The following is an 18,421-nucleotide window of genomic DNA, read 5'->3' as shown; positions in this document are numbered from 1 at the left end:
TTAGCGTTATAAACCAAACAATGAGTTTGGTCCATTTACATCCGAACTTCCAATACAATGCGCCAACATATGCTTAAAAATAAATAATTAAATTAAATTAAATTAAATGAAAAAAAAAGAAGAAAGAAGAAAGCACAGTCTCAATGAACTCAATATGACTGAGTTGTATGTATATGATAGCCATGCAAACATAAATTAAAAAATATAATAAACGAAAGTCAACTAGTATTATCCTTCACTCCCTAATAGAAAAGAAAATCACAGACAAAATAATTTGGAACAGCAAAATTTTAAGACTTCTATGCTGATAAGGTTCCAAGAATATAAGAGAGTCCAAGACCAAGGGGGCTATCATGGATACAGAGAAAGTACTGGCTAGCCTGTATTCAATTTTGTTATACAGAGATTTCCCATCTAAATTGTCAATCAATGGTTTTGCAAGTAATCAAAACTCAGGCTGCTGACAGTAGTAAGGGGCCTGCATGGCAGTCAAATTAATTGGAATTCATTAGATTTAGATACAGAAGTTGCACGAGGAAACAACGAGGAAACAGGTGGAATAGAATTTAACTTCCATATACAAGATATGAAATTACTGATATACCTTTGAACAATGCAGTCAAAGATTAAAATGGAATTATATCATTCTAAAGTACAAAATTGAGTATATCTATTAACAACATAACCTGACATCACAATATTAGACTGTTTTCTAAACCAACTACCCAAATTTCCAATATGTGCTCCTGTCAAAAAACCTGAGTTTAAGGTAGAAACAAAATGTAGCACTATTACAGCATTAACACATCATATAATAAGAGAAGACATAAAAATAGATGGTGATGGTCTTCATATCAAATACCAATTGAGGCCATGCTCTCACAATCTGTCAACAAGTTCATTTTGGTCCAGAGTCAGTCGGCCAAACCAGACCCACTGATCCTATGTTCAAAGTATGTTTCGGAAATGACTTCAAAAAAACGCGTCTTTGATGGCTGGAATAGAGCTCAAAATTACCATAAACCTAGAAATCTAACAGAAAATTAAGAAATGATGAAGCAAAAGGTTTAAATTGAGCTCTATACATGAACATACACCTAGAACAGTGAATAAACATACATAAATACAAGATTTGAAGGTGGAGAAAAGTGAGATCGGAGATCTGTACCTCAGGCTACAAAATCTGGAGGTATATGTATGTGGGTCTATGTAAATTTCAGAGGAAAATCTAGTGATCTGAGACTTTTTAGGACAAATAGAGAGAAGATGAATAGATCACAAAAAGTGCGGGCTCAGACATGTATGACCCTCTCTCTCTCTCTCTCTCTCTCGTGGTCTACTTTCTCTCTCTAGTTTCTCATCCGGACTCGAAGCAAACGTTAAATCTAGCTCTCAAATGAAACCAAGAGGAGGAGAAGAAATTGGACAACATTTTGATATATTATATAACATAGTTTTATACTATAATATTAATATAATATATAGGTAAATAACTATATTATAATTATAATAATACCACCTACAGGACCAAAACCTGGGTATAAAGCAAGCACATCAACAAAAATGGCTGTTTGACTTTTGTGGTTCCCATTTTACCCATCAACCACACATTGGGTTTTATTAGTAGTTAGGGGCTGTTTAGGATTGGAGCTTCTGCTCAAGCACTAAGAGAATCTTTGCACCCGATATTGAGGCAAAAACTGGTATACTGTTCTGTCACGCCCTCAAATTAACCCATTATATATCATTGACATGCATTATTTAAAGAAGACAATTTATTAATTCATTCATCAGAGTATTACTAAATAAAGCATTACATGTAACATCGAATAAAATGCCCTATAGGCTTACATCTTTCCAAGGCAACACTTGGATTCAAAAATATGAGTTCTAATCTCAATACAAGAAAAGCCCTAGGCTTGAATGTTTACATGTACTAATAAATAAAAACTATTAACTAAAGGTAGTCTTCTTCAATCCAGAAGCCAAACCCTCCCAAGCTAAGTTCTTGGAGGTAGTTTATCACCTGAACCTGTAAATGATGTTCCCATAAAGGGTGAGCCACAGCCCAGTAGAAATATACTAAACCACATATAAGCAATGAATAAAGCAATAGCATTCAACAGATGGTTAACCAAAATATTCAATTACTTCATTTTACAGTCACATGACACTATTGTCTAAGATACGTTTTACTTTCCAATTTTATCAACATGGCTCAGAACCTGGCCAAACTTACAACAGTGAATCACATATATCATATTCACATCCTTCCAATATCAACAAACAAATGAGACTCAAGCTCAAATCAAACACTTCATACTTCCAGATTGATACACATTTTAGTGCTGTATCAATAAAACACTTCTATATAAATAAGCACACATAAAAGTGATGCTAATGGAGTCCATCCCCTATCTCTTCCCAAACAAAATCCGGTTTAGAGGTTCATCCCCTATCTTCCCCTAAACCGTGGAGTACATCCCCTATCTCCTCCCACACACAAAACAATGTATGCAAATGCAATGCTCAATCAATACACGTATTTTCTGTATCAATGCCTTAGTCAAAATTAATGACTTAACCAATGTGATTAGTTTCAGTTACTCCTAATCCACATGCAATGTCTACAACAATCACGACTATCCTCCACCGATAGCCTAAAACAGTTATTTCTAAACTGAAAATAACTATGTCAACAATTCAATAGACAAATGATTCCAATTACCCAATTACGCTATTTAATCAATGAATTCTCCAATTCCATGAATTTAACCATCTTTTCTCAATTCCATGAATTACTTATACAAATTAATTCAATAATACAACTAGGGTTTTTCCCAAAATTTACCGAAGTATCCCCAACATATCAAAATACCAAAGCTTAGAACAAAACCTATAAAATGGAGTAGGAAATCCCTACCTCGAAGAAAACAACACAAATGGTGAAGACAAAGATGAGTGCCCAAATACCAAAGTGCTCCAAATCGCCAAATGTTCAGATTAAATGAAAGCCCTCGACTCCCTCTATCTTTTTAATGAAGGATCTAGGGTAGAAACACACCCTAAGTGGATCAAATCTAAGAAAGAAGGTGAGTAGGGAGAGAAAGAAGTCGGACCTAGGGTTTGGAATCAAAAAATGATGAAAAAGACTGATCAAAACCCGCTGCTGTGTATATAAACTGGACAGGCTCGCTCGAGCGAAGACATGGTCGCTCGAGCGACCAGACACAGAAAAGCAACGCTCGAGCCAAGGAAGCCTTGCTCGAGCCAACAACCCAAAAGCTCGCTCGAGCGAAAGAAAACTCGATCGAGCGAAGAATTCAAACCCTCAGGTCTGTAATCAGACTCACGCTCGAGCGAAGAATCTATCGCTCGATCGAAGAACGAACTAACTCGCTCGAGCGAAGAAAAGCTCGCTCGAGCCAAGAATGCAAAGCTATAGGTCCATACTAGACGCCACCTCTCGCTCGAGCGAACAACTCCTCGCTCGAGCGAAGAACCAAAAACCTGGACAGCAACACTTGGTTTCTAAACCCAACCAACCTGAAACAAACCTGCCCAACACATCCTATAATTCCAAATGAGAAAATAAGGGACAACAACAACAATTATACAATGACAGAATCTACGGAACCTAAGTCCGGATACAATAATCAAATGGGAAAAGACCGGGGTCGCTATAACCTCCCCCCCTCCAAAGAATTTCGTCCCCGAAATTAAGCATAAATTTTTTTTTTTTTTTGAAAACGGGTTTTTCTCAATTCCCAAAGATATTATAGAACAATAATAAACAAGTTGACCCATTACTGGTCACTTCAACTCTTTATCAAGAGGTATCTCACAATATATATAAAACAACACATATTTCAGCCTGCATCACTATTATGCATTATTCCTTTCAATATTAGCACTTTCCATATCATATTCAATTGCACGATATATACAACACATTTAACAATGCAATCAACATATGCAATGTTACACTAAACTTCTATAATGAAGCAAGTTTCAAAATACACCCATTTACCAAAACATACTCAATGTTTCACAACTTAAGACATATAAAAAGCTCTTAAGTTTAACAGTATAACAGAATCTAATTATAAGATTACAAATCAGCAAACATGTCCGGATATTTCTGGCGGACTTCCAACTCACGTTCCCAAGTGGCTTCCTCCACTCCGTGGTATTTCCACAAAACTTTCACCAAAGGGATGGTTTTGCCTCGCAAAACTTGATCCCGCCTATCCAAGACCCGAATCGGTCTCTCCTCATACGAGACATCCTCATCAACCATTAAATCAGTCCAATCCAACACATGTGATGGATCCGGCTCATACTTCCGAAGCATACTCACATGAAACACGTCATGTACTCCGGACAGCTGCGGCGGTAAAGCTAAACGATAAGCAGCTTCGCCAATCCTCTCAAGGATCTCAAACGGACCAATGAACCGAGGGGACAACTTCCCACTCTTCCCAAACCTCATCAAACCCCATCTAGGTGATATCTTCAAAAAGACATGATCACCCACCGCAAACACCAAGGGTCTCCTCCTACGGTCGGCATAAGATTTCTGACGACTCTATGCTGTAATAAGCCTCTTACGGATAAGCTCAACTTTCTCCGTCGTTTCCCTCACTAACTCCGGACCCAACAGAGGTGCATCACCCACCTCAGCCCAACAAACAGGAGATCTACACGGTCGGCCATACAAGGCCTCAAATGGTGCCATACCGATACTAGACTGGAAACTGTTGTTGTAGGCAAACTCCACCAACGGCAAGTGCCTCTCCCACGACCCACGAAAGTCTAGAACACAACCCCGAAGCATATCCTCAAGTATCTGAATAGCACGCTCGGACTGTCCGTCAGTCTGAGGATGATAAGCCGTGCTAAAGGTCAACTTAGTGCCTAAGGCACTCTGCAAACTCTGCCACAACCTGGCAGTAAAACGAGGATCTCTATCTGAGACGATCGTCACTGGGACCCCGTGCAATCTCACTATGTCCCGAATATACAAGTCGGCAAGATGATCTACCGAATCTCTCACGCGCATAGGAATAAAGTGCGCCGACTTAGTCAACCGGTCTACAACCACCCAAATAGCATCACTACCCCGCTGAGTCCTCGGAAGACCTACAACGAAGTCCATAGTGACATGCTCCCACTTCCACTCGGCAATAGGCAAGGGTTGCAACAAACCCGCTGGCCTCTGATGCTCGGCCTTCACTTGCTGACAAGTAAGGCACTTAGATACAAAAGCTGCCACATCTCTCTTCATACCCCGCCACCAGAACTGGCGACCCAAATCCCGATACATCTTAGTGCCTCCTGGATGCACCGCAAGGCGTGAATGATGAAACTCTCGGAGTACCTCCTCTCGGCAAGACTCCGGCACAAACAGACGGTCTCGGTATCTCACACTCAGGTCGGGATACACCGTCAAACCCTTCTCAACCTTCCCACCGGAAATCTTCTCATGGAGAGATTCTACTTCAAAGTCACCTCTCTGAGCCTCTAACACTCGAGTCACAAGTGAAGGCTGTGCAATAACAGAAAACAAGGCCGCAGCCTCAACGGATTCGCCCAGAAGTAAATCAAACTCCCCAAGTGCACCCAACATCTCCCATTCTCGGATGGCTATACTAGCTATGTCACCAACAGGTTTCCTGCTAAGGGCATCGGCCACCACATTGGCCTTTCCCGGATGATAATGCAACTCAAAGTCATAATCCTCTATAAATTCCATCCACCTCCTCTGCCTCAAGTTCAAGTCTTTCTGTGTAAACAAATACTTCAGACTCTTATGATCCGAGAACACCTCGAACCTCTCACCATAAAGATAATGCCTCCAAATCTTCAAGGCAAATATCACAGCTGCTAACTCTAAATCATGCGCAGGGTAATTCTGCTCGTGAATTTTCAACTGACGTGAGCCATAGGCAACTACTTTCCCTTCTTGCATTAACACACAACCCAGACCCTCTCGTGAGGCGTCACAATAAACTGCATAACCCAACCCTCTCTCTGGAATAATCAAGACCGGAGCGGTGGTCAGTCTAACTTTCAATTCCTGGAACGACTTTTCACAAGTCTCACTCCATACAAATTTGACTCCCTTCCGAGTCAGTCTAGTCAAAGGTGATGCTAACCTGGAGAAATCTTTCACAAACCGACGGTAATACCCAGCTAATCCCAGAAAACTGCGGATCTCAAATACACTCTTAGGCTGTGCCCAATCCTGCACTGCCTCTACCTTGGATGTATCAACAGACACTCCTTCACCGGATACCACATGGCCTAAGAATTTGACTTCTCTCAGCCAGAACTCACACTTCCCAAACTTGGCATACAGCCTATGGGCTCTAAGTAACTCAAGCACCACCCTCAAGTGTGCCTCGTGCTCCTCCTCTGAAGGAGAATAGATAAGGATGTCGTCCACAAAAACGACTACAAACTGATCCAAGAATTCCCGGAAAATCCGGTTCATCAAGTCCATAAAGACTGCCGGTGCATTGGTGAGTCCGAATGGCATCACCAGAAACTCATAATGGCCATACCGCGTACGGAATGCCGTCTTCGAAATATCCTCCTCCCTGACCCTCAACTGGTGGTAACCCGATCTCAAGTCTATCTTAGAGAAACAACGGGAACCTTTCAACTGGTCAAACAGGTCATCTATACGGGGCATAGGGTACTTATTCTTGACCGTAGCCCGATTCAACTTCCGGTAATCTATACAAAGTCTCAAAGCGCCTCCTTTCTTTTTAACAAAGAGGGCCGGTGCTCCCCACGGCGAAACACTAGGACGTATAAAGCCCTTATCTAGCAACTCCTGGAGTTGGATCTTCAACTCAACTAACTCGGCTGGGGCAAAACGATAAGGTGCCATGGAAATCGGCGCCGTGCCGGGCACTAGGTCAATAGAGAACTCAATCTCCCGATGCGGTGGCAAACCAACAAGATCCTCGGGAAAGACATCCGAGTACTCACAAACCACCCTTGGCAACACAATCTGAGTCTGATTATCCTCACTAATCGAAAGGTTAGCAAATAGCCCACTAAGCTCACTCCGTCCTCGCGGAACATACCCCGGTGGCAACACATCACCAACCCGGTCCCCCAGAAAATGAAAATACTCTCCGCTCACGGTACAACAAGTGACCCTCTGGCGGTAGCAATCAATAACTGCCCGGTATGACGATAACCAGTCCATACCCAAAATAACATCGAAACCCCTCATAGGCATAACTACAAAGGAAAATGGGATTCTATGATAATCAACCTCTATATCACAACCCCTAACGCCTTGTTTCAAAATCAATTCACCCCCAAGAGGTGACACTACACAAATAGGAGATGCTAACTGTGCTAACTCCAACTCCAAAACAGATGCAAATGCAGCAGACACAAAGGAATGAGATGCACCCGTATCAATCAAAACATTAGCAACCGAGTTGCAAAACAAGAAGGTACCTCTCACAACTGATGGTGCTGGCACGAGATCCTGCGCGGTAACAGCATACACGCGCCTAGACGACCTCTGATCAACTTGCTCAACCCTAGGAGCATAAGATTGCTGCACCGACTGAGACGATGAAGCCCCCTGATTGGCCCTCGAGGCCTGACCCGACTGAGCTGGCTGCTGACCCTGAATCGGCCTCAAACCAGATGCACCAGATGTGCCACCCAACTGCGGACAATACCTCTTCATATGCCCTGGCTGACCACACTGATAACACGAGAGTGGCTGACCTCTACCCTGACTCTGGCTCTGAGGTCGAGCCGAAGAAGATGCTGCTCTCTGAACTCCTCCCTTCTGAGGACAAACTGGAGACTTGTGGCCCAACTGGCCACACTTGAAACAGGTAATGTCTCCCTGACTGCCTTTCCCCGAACTAGCACTCGGTACAGGAAAAGTCGATCTAGAAAAGCTACCCTGAGACTGCTGGGGATTAAAACCCTTCTGTCTCCTACCATCATTCTGACCATCCTGACTCCTCTTGGAGCCCTTCTGTCCTTCCTCCTCCTCCTGCATCATGATTTCCATGTGGGCTGCAGCATCAACCATACGCCCATAATCCCGAATCATAGTTCCCCCAACTCTCAGCTTGAGGCCACGCCTCAACTTCTTCTCAAACTCAATACAACGACGTTCCTCAGACGCCACCAACTCAGGTGCAAACCTGGACAAACTAGTAAATGCAGCCTCAAACTCGGACACTGAAGAACTCGCCTGCTTAAGCTGACAAAACTGGTCTCGCAGCTTCTCCCTGACTGCCGGAGATAAAAACTTCTCCTGGAAAGCATTCACAAAAGCCTCCCACGTACCTCCTATACGCCCCTTAGTAAACTTCCACCACTGACCCGCATCCCCCTTCAACTGGAAAGATGCCAAGGTCACTTTCAACCCCTCGTCTTCGATGCCAAGCATCTCAAACGTCTTCGTTGTCTGTTCGAGCCATTCATCTGCCTTAAGCGGCTCTTTAGGATCACCCACAAATTCATCCGGATTAGACTGGAAGAACTCCCTCTTCAGAAAGGAAGGTCCTGCATCCGCAATAACAGCCTGAGCTTGATTCTCAGCTCTGAGAATGCCTACTGACTCCCTGAATGCCCCTGCTATCTCTCGGGCTAGAGCGCCCATAGCCTGCTGGCCTACTGGCTCGGCCACATTGGCCTGGCCAATACCCTCCTGAACTACCGGAACCTCCTCTGGCACAGGCACCTCCTGCCTACCCGGCCTACCACGCCTACCGCGTCCTCGTCCTCGTCCTGACATCCTAATAAAGGAAACAAAGACATTAGCACATTAATAAATGTGCCGAAGCTAAACACTCACGTCCTAATGCAATGGACAACAATAATTCATTCCACGTAAGCACATAATCACATAAGCACCTACGAATTTCATTCCCGGATAATGATAGTCCCAATGCGTTACTATAGTTCCGGTTGGAAACAGCAGTGATCAAGTGCCTTTCCAACAAGACTACTAGAAACTCAAGGGTCCAATCAACATCCTAGAAACTACATTCCATACCCACATAATCACATAAACATGTTATCACATAAGCATATAACATTACACTAAGTCTCTATCAAACGAGACGAACCCAATGTGATACTAATCACTTCCCACGTACCCAAAGTATTCAAACCCGGTACGCTCTGATACCAAGTTGTCACGCCCTCAAATTAACCCATTATATATCATTGACATGCATTATTTAAAGAAGACAATTTATTAATTCATTTATCAGAGTATTACTAAATAAAGCATTACATGTAACATCGAATAAAATGCCCTATAGGCTTACATCTTTGCAAGGCAACACTTGGATTCAAAAATATGAGTTCTAATCTCAATACAAGAAAAGCCCTAGGCTTGAATGTTTACATGTACTAATAAATAAAAACTATTAACTAAAGGTAGTCTTCTTCAATCCAGAAGCCAAACCCTCCCAAGCTAAGTTCTTGGAGGTAGTTTATCACCTGAACCTGTAAATGATGTTCCCATAAAGGGTGAGCCACAGCCCAGTAGAAATATACTAAACCACATATAAGCAATGAATAAAGCAATAGCATTCAACAGATGGTTAACCAAAATATTCAATTACTTCATTTTACAGTCACATGACACTATTGTCTAAGATACGTTTTACTTTCCAATTTTATCAACATGGCTCAGAACCTGGCCAAACTTACAACAGTGAATCACATATATCATATTCACATCCTTCCAATATCAACAAACAAATGAGACTCAAGCTCAAATCAAACACTTCATACTTCCAGATTGATACACATTTTAGTGCTGTATCAATAAAACACTTCTATATAAATAAGCACACATAAAAGTGATGCTAATGGAGTCCATCCCCTATCTCCTCCCAAACAAAATCCGGTTTAGAGGTCCATCCCCTATCTTCCCCTAAACCGTGGAGTACATCCCCTATCTCCTCCCACACACAAAACAATGTATGCAAATGCAATGCTCAATCAATACACGTATTTTCTGTATCAATGCCTTAGTCAAAATTAATGACTTAACCAATGTGATTAGTTTCAGTTATTCCTAATCCACATGCAATGTCTACAACAATCACGACTATCCTCCACCGATAGCCTAAAACAGTTATTTCTAAACTGAAAATAACTATGTCAACAATTCAATAGACAAATGATTCCAATTACCCAATTACGCTATTTAATCAATGAATTCTCCAATTCCATGAATTTAACCATCTTTTCCCAATTCCATGAATTACTTATACAAATTAATTCAATAATACAACTAGGGTTTTTCCCAAAATTTACCAAAGTATCCCCAACATATCAAAATACCAAAGCTTAGAACAAAACCTATAAAATGGAGTAGGAAATCCCTACCTCGAAGAAAACAACACAAATGGTGAAGACAAAGATGAGTGCCCAAATACCAAAGTGCTCCAAATCGCCAAATGTTCAGATTAAATGAAAGCCCTCGACTCCCTCTATCTTTTTAATGAAGGATCTAGGGTAGAAACACACCCTAAGTGGATCAAATCTAAGAAAGAAGGTAAGTAGGGAGAGAGAGAAGTCGGACCTAGGGTTTGGAATCAAAAGAAGATGAAAAAGACTGATCAAAACCCGCTGCTGTGTATATAAACTGGACAGGCTCGCTCGAGCGAAGACATGGTCGCTCGAGCGACCAGACACAGAAAAGCAACGCTCGAGCCAAGGAAGCCTTGCTCGAGCCAACAACCCAAAAGCTCGCTCGAGCGAAAGAAAACTCGATCGAGCGAAGAATTCAAACCCTCAGGTCTGTAATCAGACTCACGCTCGAGCGAAGAATCTATCGCTCGATCGAAGAACGAACTAACTCGCTCGAGCGAAGAAAAGCTCGCTCGAGCCAAGAATGCAAAGCTACAGGTCCATACTGGACGCCACCTCTCGCTCGAGCGAACAACTCCTCGCTCGAGCGAAGAACCAAAAACCTGGACAGCAACACTTGGTTTCTAAACCCAACCAACCTGAAACAAACCTGCCCAACACATCCTATAATTCCAAATGAGAAAATAAGGGACAACAACAACAATTATACAATGACAGAATCTACGGAACCTAAGTCCGGATACAATAATCAAATGGGAAAAGACCGGGGTCGCTATATGTTCTATGGAAATTGCTATTAAAGAATGCATATGGTGATGGTTTGGTGTCATTTTTTGTTTTGTCGCCATAACCTCTTCTTTCTTCCTACAAATAGGATGGGGAAAAAAAAGGGAGAAAGAAAAATAAAGGGCATGATAAAAGAAAAGAAAATAGAAAACTTGGCTTCTTCTAGACTTTATTATTAGTCAGTGTTTTCTAGTTACTCTTGGTGTCTAATAACTGTTACATGAACTACAGAAACTTTGGGAAGAAAACTTGAGTATGTTTCTCAACTAATTGTACCCACATAATTTATCTAGTTCTTTATAGCATTGAGTATGTTTTCCACCTAGGAAAATTTAGTATATAATTATCTAGCAAATTGAGGACTACATAGATAAACTAAGATGCAATAAGTACCATGTTTGCTAATGTGTGTTGGACATTCTCACAACACTGTTTCTTTTTCTTAGACACTTTCCAAACACAATGTAGGAGAAGAAGAATAAACCATACTTGTGAAAACCACTTGATACTTAAAAACAATGTATATGATTTATGAATAACATCATTCTCAACTCAAAAAAGCATTTGCCTAACATGTCTTTAACACTATTGATTTATGAATATTATTATCAGCTTAAACTAGTGATGTTAGTACTTTTACCTTGTTAGTTCTTCTTCTTCTTCTTCTTCTTCTTCTTACATGTAGAGTGAATACTTCAAAGCACATCATCGCCATTTACTTTCAGAAGTGAGGATCTTTACACTGCAATACAGCATTCAAGTTATGCATGTCAGAAATTAAAAAAAAAGAAAAATATAATAATAAAAACACCTCTACCATAGAGCATATAATATAAGGATAATGAGAAGCTATATGTGTACATTCGTCACATGTGCCTCCAATTGGCACTATGCAGCATGTCTGCAACTATGGAAACAAAATGGTGGTGAAATGCCAGCTCTTGAAGAAACATCTGAAGAGTCTTGAGAAAGCAGAAATAAAGAAGGATTGGTCCCAATAAAAAACACATGTAAACTAATGAATTCTGGGAAAGGTTCCATAACATGGTTTTTAAAAATAGGTAGTTGAATCCCAACTTTTGAAAACAATACATAGTCTACGAGCTCACTGGCCAAAATGGATACACCCTCTTGTATTTCTTACTAGGTTTGCTATTTCAATCTGTCATTTTCCTTCAATTGAGAAATACATAGAGCATTCTAAAGGACATGATGTCACAAACATATTTTCCTTAGTAACATGTTTTGGCATAAGGCATCAGCTACTCATTGTCTTCAGTAGTGAAGATGCAACATGAGACATCAATTCCAACCCCTTATTTTCAAATATATGACCAATGAGAGGACAGAATATGCATAATTGTTGAACAATGCCAGAACAAAGTTTAAAATAATCCATCAAATAGAAAAAGAGGTGCATTTTAGAAGGAAATACAGATGAAGTTAAGAAAAATTGATCATTCAAACAACCATATTTGTGCAGTTCAGTCCTGACAAAATGCAGAAAGGAGGGACAGAAAACTACAATTTCATTGAAGTGACTTCAACTATTTCTGTCATATACAAAGAAATTCCTTTTCTTATAGAGAATGGAGCACTACGCAAAGGTTAGAACTAGGGCTAAATGATGCCCTGTGGAATTACAAGCCTTAGATCATTTAATCAGCTGAGCAAATAGTGGGTCAAAATAAAAGACTTATTTATATAATTCATGCTAAGGTTCAATAATCTGAAACAAAATTGACTACCAAAGAATTAATTGATTTGAAAAATGTGCCTGAGATGAAGAGCCTAATATCATAGATCAAGAGCACATAAGTGAATCAACTTAATATAAATAATCAGTGAATCAACTTAATATAAATAAAAATTCCAAGAGTCAGAGCCATATGTAATCGAATGTTGAAACATTAAAGCTGACTATTTTGCCCCCAATTTACAAAAACAACAAAGCTGACTATTATTTTTTCAATGCACAAAGTTGACTTTAATGTAATGAGAGCTTTTAAATAATTTCATAGATTTAATCTCAACCAATTAAAGCAAAACAAACACGAGCATGTAACTATTTCCCATAGTAAACAAACAAATGCAATTAATCTCACATTTCCAACCTAATACCACCATATTAGTAATCCCATCACTCAATCCCACCGAATTCATAATCATAGTGAACCTAATCCAGATATCAAACACAGCCAAAACATTATCGATCAATGTATCAGAAATGTAGGACTGTGCCCCAGGAAAAGTGGGACGAAAGTTGAACTGCATTAAGGCATTGGATTCAAGGCAGATGACAACATTGGTTCACTTTTTATTTAAAATTTCAGGGGGGAAAAAAATTCCAAGAGTCAAAGCCATATGTAATTACATTAATTTCACCCTTCTGTCTTCTATATTTTAATGTTTATTTTCACTTTTGAAGACCTAAGACTAAATGGTGACATCTAGTGAGAAAATAATACCGATGACAAAAGTTAACAACAAGAATTGACTTCAGAAAAAAGGAAGGAAAAAGAAAAAAAATAATAATTAGTGATTGGGAAAATAAATACATTATTCTGGTTCCACTTACCCAATTGACACCAATTCATTCAATCTCTGAAGATCCACAGGTTTCTTGAGGGGTGTCATTCCATAATGCTTTTGCTCCCTGCAATCTTTGACACATAAAAAAGCATACCAAAGAGGATAGAAGTTGATTCAATATTAGATTAGAATGAAACTCACATGATATCAACAAAATAGCAAATTGATAATCAAAACAAAATACGAAGAAGAAGCGATTGCCGATGAAAATTAACAATATAAATGGAACCAGCGTCAGAGCCAAGAGAGAAATCGATAGCTCGCTGGTGCAGATGGCGATGGCGGTAGCGGTGGCGCTTCGAAATAGAGAGAGAGAGAGAGAGAGAGAAATCGAAATCGCTCTGAGATGAAATCAAAGATAAATCTCAGAGAGAGAGATCTAGAGATAGAATTGAAATCGCGGTGGCAGTGCAAACCGATCTGAATCGAAATCGCGGTGGCAGTGCAGACTGATCTAAAATCGGTGAATCTGTGAGATTTGAATCGGTGAATCTGTGAAATCGGTGAATCTCGCTACCTCGCCGGTGCAGATGGTGGTGGTGATGGAGCTTCGAAGTCGGTGAATCTGTGAGATTTGAAGGTGAGATTCAAAATAAGGGTTTTTAGAGAGGGTTGAGAGAGAGGCGATGTGAGGATTCAATGTTGGTTTATGTCTGAAGGCCTAAGGGCTTACAAAAGCTTAGTCTCAGATTTAAAATAGGCGCGTGTGGCCTACCGCATTTGGAGGCGTTTTCAAACGCCTTCGATTACAAAACTATGTCGTTTTAATTAAAAAAATATGCGACGTTTTTAAAACGTCGTTAAATATTAACAAAAATGACGTTTTAAAAAACGTCGCTAAAAAAACGCCGCAAAAACCCTTATTTCTTGTAGTGAGTGTTTGACAACATTTCACCCAACCACATCTCATCAAACTCACATTGTGTTGACAATTTTAGCATTTCTTCTCTATAAATACCTACCAATTGATGTTATTCTCTTCAATCCAAAAAAGTACATCTTCAAGTACAATACAATATCATTCAGCTCCATAAACCAACTTTCCAGGATCCTCAAAAGCAATGGCTGCTTTTCATACTAGTTTTGTTCTATCTCTGGTTTTGATGCTTTCATTTTCAAGCATCCAGATGAGTTTGGCAGCTCGCAACCTACTGCAAACAATGCCTACAATTCCATCTCTGCCTAAAGTCACATTGCCACCATTGCCAAGTATGCCTTTGCCCACAATGCCAACAATCCCAAGCTTGCCAATGCCCACACTGCCACCACTGCCAAGCACCTAAATTCCGTCAACTTTGCCCAATCCAACACTGCCAACCATGCCTACTCTTCCTACATTGACTCTGCCACCACTGCCGGCTACTTCACTGCCCACAATCCCGACCACGATGCCTTCAATCCCAACCATCCCAACAACAATGCCTACTATTCCTTTCTTCTCACCCCCCATCAACCGGCGAACTGTGGAAAAGTATTTAACAACCCCCTTATATCTGCCGGAGCAGTCTCAGATATATAGTCCGGGACAAGAGTAACAGCCAAACCAATTCCAAATCCATCTATTAGCCACGCTACAAGTAGAACATAGACGTTAGGAGACCACAACATTACCAAACCACTAACAAAGTAGAACATTGACGACATTATTAGCATTGGACGCCGACCAATCAAATCTGATATGGGACCTGAGCAAGTTGTGACAAGTGTGGCTCCAATGAGTGACATGGCCACAGCAAGCCCTTCTATAGTAGTTTTCAAACTCAGGTCCTCCTTTATGTACACTATAGCCCCTGTAATGTTAAAAAAATAATAATAAATCATTATTTTTCCAGTAATGAAACATCTACACTATTACATAAAACACACAACTCAGAAGGGATTTGAAGCTTTGCACCACTTTTTTCTTTTCTCCAAAAATACCCATATTGTTAACTACTTCAGAAAAAAAAAAAAAAAAAAAAAAAAAAAAAAAAAACTTCTAGCAATTATCAAATTCAACCTATCTTCTTCATTTATCAAATCATCAAAAACTTTAGATTGATGCGTTTGCACTCAATGCTAATTTACTCAATATCAAGCTATCAATGGGGCTTTCCCTCCTGTCTTTCCAAGGAGGGGAAGCAAACTAAGAAACAAAGAAAAGATCATAGAAAATTAAGCATCTATAGTTGAATCCACAAATCAAATTTGACTGCACAAAAATCCTACTAATTTGATTTCCATTTCATTAGATCCATTAAATAGGGAATTTGGGAACAAGGATATCAATCAACTCAGGCAAATACTAAATCTACATCATTTCCATGAGTGAATTCAAAAATGAGGAATTAGATTATTAAAATGACAAGTACCTGCAATAGTGGCATTATCCCAACCTTGCAAGAAGTTACCAATTGCAGCAGCAATAGCCACAAACACAGCGCTCTTCATCTTTTCGACGAATTTTCCAACTAAGATAACAAATCAACCACTCTTCCAACTCTAACCCAGATCCGATACTCTTATCAGCAACCCAAATCACTACAGAGATTAAAGTTCATGAGTTTGCATCATCAAGTCTAGTGTGTAAAATGATTAAACTTTGATCATAGTACAGAAACAACTAAAATGGGAATTCAATGACACTAAGAGCACATACTCACTGATTACCATTAATAGCTAAAGAATTTCCCACTAAGAAGGAACTAAGAAAACCAATCAACATCCACAAAAATAAAAAAACAAAAAAGAAAACTAAAAACAGAGGAAAATTGGGAGATCTTAAAAAATAAAATATTGCTTACCTTTTGAGAACCAGAAAGGTCAGTGTAAGTAGGAAAATCCGACTACCTAAAATGAGGAGACTTTGAGACAGAGAGAGAGAGACCGTTAAAAACTGTTGCTGAAACCATTAAAAACTATTGCTGAATGATATAATTGAAGAGAACATACAACATAAATATATGAGAATGAAGAGGCGAGTTGGCTTTACGGAATATTCAGTGCACAGACAAAACTAAAAATAAAATAAAATAAGCATTCAAAAAACTACCCAAGAAAGATGTAGAACCAACAACCATTTATGAAAACCCCAACAACCCTTCAAGCATTAGTCAAACACTCACTCAAAAGTTCAGTGAACTCTTTGAGAACATCTCTCAAAAAAGAGTACTCATCATCATCATCATCATCGTCACCGTCACCGTCATCTTCAAACTTCAGCTCCAGCAACTATGTCAATCCTGTTCTTGTGGGTTCGTCAGAATCAAAGAAAAGAAACTGAGAAGTTTGTGTACAGAGATTGTGAGACTGTGTTTCCAAGAAACTAGATAGAGAGTAGACAGTGAGTGTGTGTGTGTTGTGTTTTCTAAAAAGAAAATGAAATGAAATAAAAGATTACTATGAAGAATGAATGAAATAGAAGAGAAGAGAATAAAATAGAGAAGGGAAAAATTGGAGAGGGATGACAATGCCAACCCACTACTACCTTCCAACCGGTCTAATTTCATCCAGAACCGTCTTGTCCTCTCTCCCAGTTAGATCTTCCTTTTTCTATTTTATAGGGTAAATTACGCATAGAATTTGAGATTTGATTAAAATACGAATCTTTTTTTATAATTTTAAAAATTACATTTCATCTTTGAGATTTTTAATTTCATAATAAATTATAGTTTTTATTAATAAATTATCAAGTCAATTAATAATTTTTAATGATGTTAGAAATATATTATCAAGTCAATTAACAAGAGAAATAGGCTCTATTTTGTATTCATATTAATTTCAATCTGCAATCAGAACTGGCTCCTCCAAGATTTTGAAGATATTATCACAAAATAAAGTATAAAATTGATAGATAACTAATTAAACTAACCTAAGTAAAAAGTCTCTGGAAATGCATAACCATCAGTGCTGAACATCACCTGCAAATTAAATTATAGTGAAAATGAAAATTGGTATGAAATTAATAAACAGAGAACCGAAAAATTCAAGGACTGCAGTTTACTTCCACATTGCAGAGAACTGAAAAATTCTATAAATTCCTTACCATAACAGCCATGGATCCCACTGGTTTATATGGGCATGAAATGCAAGGAATCTTCTTTATTCGTTCACAACAAATATCAGAAGTCTGCTTTAGTATATTAATGGTCTTTGTAAAGAATACGTCTTAAAATATTGTTAAGAAAGAGAAATGAGTGATTTAAGTCGATGGTCTTTTGAAATGAACAAAATTTGGTAGTGAAATTCGCACTTTTCCGGATGAAGTCAGAACTTCAGACATTTTAAGGTCAAGCATCCATGCTTTTGTGGGGAGAAAGAAAAAGGGAAGGGAAAAGCGAATGAAATTTAGCCAAGTGATTTGTAAAGGGAAGGGAAAAGTGGGATTTGTATATGGAAAGGGAAAAGTCAATGAATAACTTAGCTTCTATTTCATCTACTTCTCCCTTCCCTTTTCCTTAGCATTCAAATCTCTCCACAAATCCAAGATCCAAACACAGATTCATGGTCTCATTGACATTGATTTATGAAAGTGGATATATTTTTTTTTTCTTTTCCTTTTCCATTCTTTTGGGAAGGGTTAGAAAATGGCTGCAAGTTATAATTTTTAACTTGACCAATCCAGGAAATGCATCAACCGAATGCAAAAAATTATTTCATTTAAGAAAACAGAACAAATCCT

General features: G+C 39.2%; 1 protein-coding gene across 2 annotated transcripts; it reads right to left on the bottom strand.

The window, feature by feature from the left end:
• Nucleotides 1–14,743: 14,743 nt before the first annotated feature.
• LOC114304775 (monosaccharide-sensing protein 1-like) lies at nt 14,744–17,908 on the bottom strand. 2 transcript variants are annotated; one of them, XM_082877335.1, is made up of 6 exons: nt 17,786–17,908; nt 17,612–17,660; nt 16,866–16,982; nt 16,545–16,604; nt 16,113–16,281; nt 14,744–15,551 (listed from the first exon to the last, which is right to left on the bottom strand). In XM_082877335.1, exons 5-6 carry the CDS (start codon nt 16,189–16,191, stop codon nt 15,211–15,213), a joined length of 420 nt encoding a protein of 139 aa, XP_082733461.1. In that variant the 5' UTR covers nt 16,192–16,281; nt 16,545–16,604; nt 16,866–16,982; nt 17,612–17,660; nt 17,786–17,908; the 3' UTR covers nt 14,744–15,210. The 2 variants fall into 2 exon arrangements, with proteins under 2 accessions (XP_082733461.1, XP_082733460.1); XM_082877334.1 differs by having other exon boundaries at nt 16,866–17,660.
• Between the last annotated feature and the right edge of the window lie 513 nt (nt 17,909–18,421).

This window comes from Camellia sinensis, chromosome 7, assembly GCF_055761805.1.
Source record: "Camellia sinensis isolate YWXY chromosome 7, ASM5576180v1, whole genome shotgun sequence".
NCBI lineage: Eukaryota > Viridiplantae > Streptophyta > Magnoliopsida > Ericales > Theaceae > Camellia > Camellia sinensis.
This window is presented reverse-complemented; position numbering and strand designations above follow the sequence as displayed.

What these genes read in the sequence shown, in the direction of transcription:
- LOC114304775 (XM_082877334.1), bottom strand. Translation starts at nt 16,191, where the DNA reads ATGAAGAGCGCTGTGTTTGTGGCTATTGCTGCTGCAATTGGTAACTTC. An exon ending in GGATAATGCCACTATTGCAG is followed by an intron (nt 15,552 to 16,112) that starts GTACTTGTCATT and finishes TTAACATTACAG; the next exon opens with GGGCTATAGTGTACATAAAG.